This window comes from Mytilus edulis, chromosome 5 (assembly GCF_963676685.1).
Source record: "Mytilus edulis chromosome 5, xbMytEdul2.2, whole genome shotgun sequence".
NCBI classification, from domain to species: Eukaryota; Metazoa; Mollusca; class Bivalvia; order Mytilida; family Mytilidae; genus Mytilus; species Mytilus edulis.
In genome coordinates, this window is record NC_092348.1 from 32,689,485 (window position 1) to 32,695,484 (window position 6,000).

Below are 6,000 nucleotides of genomic sequence, written 5' to 3' on the forward strand. Positions count from 1 at the left end.
TTCCAATGACATATTTGCTACATCTACATCATTTAAATGCAAAGGGTCTAACACCAATTACGCAAGTTAGTTAAGTCATTCAATATGGTGCTCATTAAAAACAGTTTTGTATGCGAAATTAAAATCAAATGTTTGTTTTGTGACAAGCTATGCCAAATAGCATTCAAGAACAGCCTCACATCTTCTTTAACAGAGTAGTTTAATGAATGTAGTATGTATGCCTCTGCCTCTTGGAACTCTCTTGTCTCGTTTTTTGTTGTGAAATTTTTAATTATTTCTTAAAACCTGATCTAAAGCATTGTTTTTATATTTTTAGCACTTTCCAGATGAAATTCTGGATAGTTTCTGGTCGACAACTGGTCCAAAATTCGATGTGTAATGAGTGACAAAGACATGATCGAGAGAGACGTCATTAGGGAAGAAATACCAAATGTACCCTTACTGATATGTCTTTTCCATGTACTTAGAATTTTTAAGAGAGAAGTGACTACTGAGAAGCTTGGAATTTCAAAAGACGAACGTATTTTGGCTCTTGAATTGCTTCAAAAGATGGCATATGCTAGGACCGAAGACAGCTACTCAGAATTTTATCGAGAACTTAAAGACACTAATCTTGAGTCAGTTATTAGGTACTTTGACAAGAACTGGCACCCAATTAGGACAGAATGGGTAGAAGGACTTAAAGATAATACTACAAACTTAATGAACAATACAAACAATCGTGTTGAATCTACTAATCAAAAATTAAAAGGAGTGATCTCAAAATTTTCAAATATCGTTGCATTTTTCGATGACTTGATGAAAACTGTAAAATCTTTACGTACTGAGAGGGATCACAGAGCTATCACGATTTTCCAGAAGGTAAAAGTAAACCGTTTTGAGAGTAATTCCAGTTTATCTGAATATTTAAAACAAGTCACACCATTCGCATTTGGATACATAGCAAAGCAGATGGAGGCAAGTCATAAAATTACTTATGATGGAGCTATTACTTCAAACACAGTAGCTGTATCGTTACCAAGTTCTGATTGTGATCTAACAGTAACTGCAACCACATGTGACTGTGGCTTCTTCAAGAGCATAACTCTACCGTGTCGACATATTCTCGTTTTTCGTAGACAGTTTTATTAAGTGAATACTCAGCAGACCTCAGCGCATACCGCTGGACAAAAGCTTACTATAGAAAAAGTCATGTAGTATTAAATCTCAGCAACCTGAGAATAATATCCAACTGACCACAACTCCTCGGCGCCGTAGAGTGCGTGTGTTGTCAGGGCAAGATAAATACAGACGTCAACGGTTCATGGTACAACACAGCAGTTAGCTAGACTAGCGTCGGATATGCCGATGAGACAGTTCAACGAGCATGTACAGAAACTTGAGCAAATAGTTGACTTGCTGAAAGACGGAAAAGAGTATAACGTCCAAGATGTACACCAAGACGATATTCTTGCAGGTGATGATCTTCAGTTATTATAATGTGTATGTTAATACTTTATAATATACTAAACTATGTAAGATGATTTCAAGTTACTGACAGAACCTTCCTGTAAGCTCCCCCCTAAAATGATACGCCGAGGAAGACCGAAATGTGCAGAAACGATCGTCGTTGGATTGCCCAGAAGAACGAAGAGAGTCATGCCGTTTCTTAATAGACGACCAAAGGAAAAAAAAGAAGGTAACTAACTTATAAAAAAATTGGACAGTTGATATACCCCAGTTTTTGATAGGGTTCGTGTTTCTTAGTCTTTAGTTTTCCATGTTGTGTTTTGTGTACTTTTATTTGTCTGTTTGCCTTTTTACTTTTTAGACATGGCGATGTCAGTTTGAATAATGGAAAATAATTCACTATTTATTAGTACTTGATGAACTTTTGACTTTTGACTTGCATTTTTATAATTTATTGGGTTTTTTCAACCAGGCAGAAGCTACCGAACAATAGCTAGCGAACAATAAGCCAGCGAACAATAAGGCGATATATCGAGAAACCAAAAAACAGAATAAGACAACAACGGCCGTTAAATAAAAAAATATTTAAAAAGGCAGAAAATCAGTTAAAATATAGCAATTTAAACTCAATTTTGAAATGGTTTTTATCCAATCTATTGATTTAACAAGTCGCATAACTTTTTAGGCTAATATTCAGTACCACAATAACTATGCATCTATCAACGGATTATTTGTAGGTGTAGGGCCACCTATGCACCCTTCAATTAAGAACGTATGTAAAAGTAGTCCTACCCTGTAAAATATAGCACCTTTTATGTCATTGTTTAATCTAGAGCTCAAAATTTGAAAAAAATGTCAAAAAATTAGGAGGGTCGGCCTATTCCAGGGCTTCTAGAGAAAAATAATGAGGGGTGTCACGGGGAATGACTATATAGGTCTTGTAGAGGAGAAACAGGCGCTTCTTTTGCGCTAGGTATCGAAGGGCGCTATGTTCAAAAATCTGAAACTAGAGCTCAAAATTTGAAAAAAATGTCAAAAAATTAGGGGGGTCGGCCTATTCTAGGACTTCTAGAGAAAAATAATGAGGGGTGTCACGGGGAATGACTATATAGGTCTTGTAGAGGAGAAACAGCCGCTTCTTTTGCGCTAGGTATCGAAGGGCGCTATGTTCAAAAATCTGAAACTAGAGCTCAAAATTTGAAAAAAATGTCAAAAAATTAGGAGGGTTGGCCTATTCCAGGGCTTCTAGAGAAAAATAATGAGGGGTGTCACGGGGAATGACTATATAGGTCTTGTAGAGGAGAAACAGGCGCTTCTTTTGCGCTAGGTATCGAAGGGCGCAATGTTCAAAAATCTGAAACTAGAGCTCAAAATTTGAAAAAAATGTCAAAAAATTAGGGGGGTCGGCCTATTCTAGGACTTCTAGAGAAAAATAATGAGGGGTGTCACGGGGAATGACTATATAGGTCTTGTAGAGGAGAAACAGCCGCTTCTTTTGCGCTAGGTATCGAAGGGCGCTATGTTCAAAAATCTGAAACTAGAGCTCAAAATTTGAAAAAAATGTCAAAAAATTAGGGGGGTCGGCCTATTCCACGGCTTCTAGAGAAAAATAATGAGGAGTGTCACGGGGAATGACTATATAGGTCTTGTAGAAGAGAAACAGGTGCTTCTTTTGCGCTAGGTATCGAAGGGCGCTATGTTCAAAAATCTGAAACTAGAGCTCAAAATTTGAAAAAAATGTCAAAAAATTAGGGGGGTTGGCCTATTCTAGGACTTCTAGAGAAAAATAATGAGGGGTGTCACGGGGAATGACTATATAGGTCTTGTAGAGGAGAAACAGCCACTTCTTTTGCGCTGGTATCGAAGGGCGCTATGTTCAAAAATCTGAAACTAGAGCTCAAAATTTGAAAAAAATGTCAAAAAATTAGGGGGGTCGGCCTATTCCACGGCTTCTAGAGAAAAATAATGAGGGGTGTCACGGGGAATGACTATATAGGTCTTGTAGAAGAGAAACAGGCACTTCTTTTGCGCTAGGTATCGAAGGGCGCTATGTTCAAAAATCTGAAACTAGAGCTCAAAATTTGAAAAAAATGTCAAAAAATTAGGGGGGTTGGCCTATTCTAGGACTTCTAGAGAAAAATAATGAGGGGTGTCACGGCAAATGACTATATAGGTCTTGTAGAGGAGAAACAGCCGCTTCTTTTGCGCTAGGTATCGAAGGGCGCTATGTTCAAAAATCTGAAACTAGAGCTCAAAATTTGAAAAAAATGTCAAAAAATTAGGGGGGTCGGCCTATTCCACGGCTTCTAGAGAAAAATAATGAGGGGTGTCACGGGGAATGACTATATAGGTCTTGTAGAAGAGAAACAGGCGCTTCTTTTGCGCTAGGTATCGAAGGGCGCTATGTTCAAAAATCTGAAACTAGAGCTCAAAATTTGAAAAAAATGTCAAAAAATTAGGGGGGTCGGCCTATTCTAGGACTTCTAGAGAAAAATAATGAGGGGTGACACGGGGTATGACTATATAGGTCTTGTAGAGGAGAAACAGGCGCTTCTTTTGCGCTAGGTATCGAAGGGCGCTATGTTCAAAAATCTGAAACTAGAGCTCAAAATTTGAAAAAAATGTCAAAAAATTAGGGGGGTCGGCCTATTCTAGGACTTCTAGAGAAAAAAATTGAGGGGTGTCACGGGGAATGACTATATAGGTCTTGTAGAGGAGAAACAGCCGCCTCTTTTGCGCTAGGTATCGAAGGGCACTATGTTCAAAAATCTGAAACTAGAGCTCAAAATTTGAAAAAAATGTCAAAAAATTAGGGGGGTCGGCCTATTCCACGGCTTCTAGAGAAAAATAATGTGGGGTGTCACGGGAAATGACTATATAGGTCTTGTAGAGGAGAAACAGGCGCTTCTTTTGCGCTAGGTATCGAAGGGCGCTATGTTCAAAAATCTGAAACTAGAGCTCAAAATTTGAAAAAAATGTCAAAAAATTAGGGGGGTCGGCCTATTCTAGGACTTCTAGAGAAAAATAATGAGGGGTGTCACGGGGAATGACTATATAGGTCTTGTAGAGGAGAAACAGCCGCTTCTTTTGCGCTAGGTATCGAAGGGCACTATGTTCAAAAATCTGAAACTAGAGCTCAAAATTTGAAAAAAATGTCAAAAAATTAGGGGGGTTGGCCTATTCCACGGCTTCTAGAGAAAAATAATGAGGGGTGTCACGGGGAATGACTATATAGGTCTTGTAGAAGAGAAACAGGCACTTCTTTTGCGCTAGGTATCGAAGGGCGCTATGTTCAAAAATCTGAAACTAGAGCTCAAAATTTGAAAAAAATGTCAAAAAATTAGGGGGGTCGGCCTATTCTAGGACTTCTAGAGAAAAATAATGAGGGGTGTCACGGCAAATGACTATATAGGTCTTGTAGAGGAGAAACAGCCGCTTCTTTTGCGCTAGGTATCGAAGGGCGCTATGTTCAAAAATCTGAAACTAGAGCTCAAAATTTGAAAAAAATGTCAAAAAATTAGGGGGGTCGGCCTATTCCACGGCTTCTAGAGAAAAATAATGAGGGGTGTCACGGGGAATGACTATATAGGTCTTGTAGAAGAGAAACAGGCGCTTCTTTTGCGCTAGGTATCGAAGGGCGCTATGTTCAAAAATCTGAAACTAGAGCTCAAAATTTGAAAAAAATGTCAAAAAATTAGGGGGGTCGGCCTATTCTAGGACTTCTAGAGAAAAATAATGAGGGGTGACACGGGGTATGACTATATAGGTCTTGTAGAGGAGAAACAGGCGCTTCTTTTGCGCTAGGTATCGAAGGGCGCAATGTTCAAAAATCTGAAACTAGAGCTCAAAATTTGAAAAAAATGTCAAAAAATTAGGGGGGTCGGCCTATTCCACGGCTTCTAGAGAAAAATAATGAGGGGTGTCACGGGGAATGACTATATAGGTCTTGTAGAGGAGAAACAGCCGCTTCTTTTGCGCTAGGTATCGAAGGGCGCTATGTTCAAAAATCTGAAACTAGAGCTCAAAATTTGAAAAAAATGTCAAAAAATTAGGGGGGTCGGCCTATTCTAGGACTTCTAGAGAAAAATAATGAGGGGTGTCACGGGGAATGACTATATAGGTCTTGTAGAGGAGAAACAGCCGCTTCTTTTGCGCTAGGTATCGAAGGGCGCTATGTTCAAAAATCTGAAACTAGAGCTCAAAATTTGAAAAAAATGTCAAAAAATTAGGAGGGTTGGCCTATTCCAGGGCTTCTAGAGAAAAATAATGAGGGGTGTCACGGGGAATGACTATATAGGTCTTGTAGAGGAGAAACAGGCGCTTCTTTTGCGCTAGGTATCGAAGGGCGCAATGTTCAAAAATCTGAAACTAGAGCTCAAAATTTGAAAAAAATGTCAAAAAATTAGGGGGGTCGGCCTATTCTAGGACTTCTAGAGAAAAATAATGAGGGGTGTCACGGGGAATGACTATATAGGTCTTGTAGAGGAGAAACAGCCGCTTCTTTTGCGCTAGGTATCGAAGGGCGCTATGTTCAAAAATCTGAAACTAGAG

At 39.0% G+C, this 6,000-nt stretch overlaps 1 protein-coding gene across 1 annotated transcript; it reads left to right on the plus strand.

Moving 5' to 3' along the window:
- The first annotated feature begins 378 nt into the window (after positions 1-378).
- Positions 379-1,131, plus strand: LOC139525046 (uncharacterized). The gene has a single exon (XM_071320224.1). The coding sequence runs from the start codon at positions 379-381 to the stop codon at positions 1,129-1,131; it is 753 nt and encodes a 250-aa protein (XP_071176325.1).
- The last annotated feature ends 4,869 nt before the right edge of the window (positions 1,132-6,000 follow it).

Coding starts and splice junctions, on each gene's coding strand:
- LOC139525046 (XM_071320224.1), top strand. CDS start 379: ATGAGTGACAAAGACATGATCGAGAGAGACGTCATTAGGGAAGAAATA.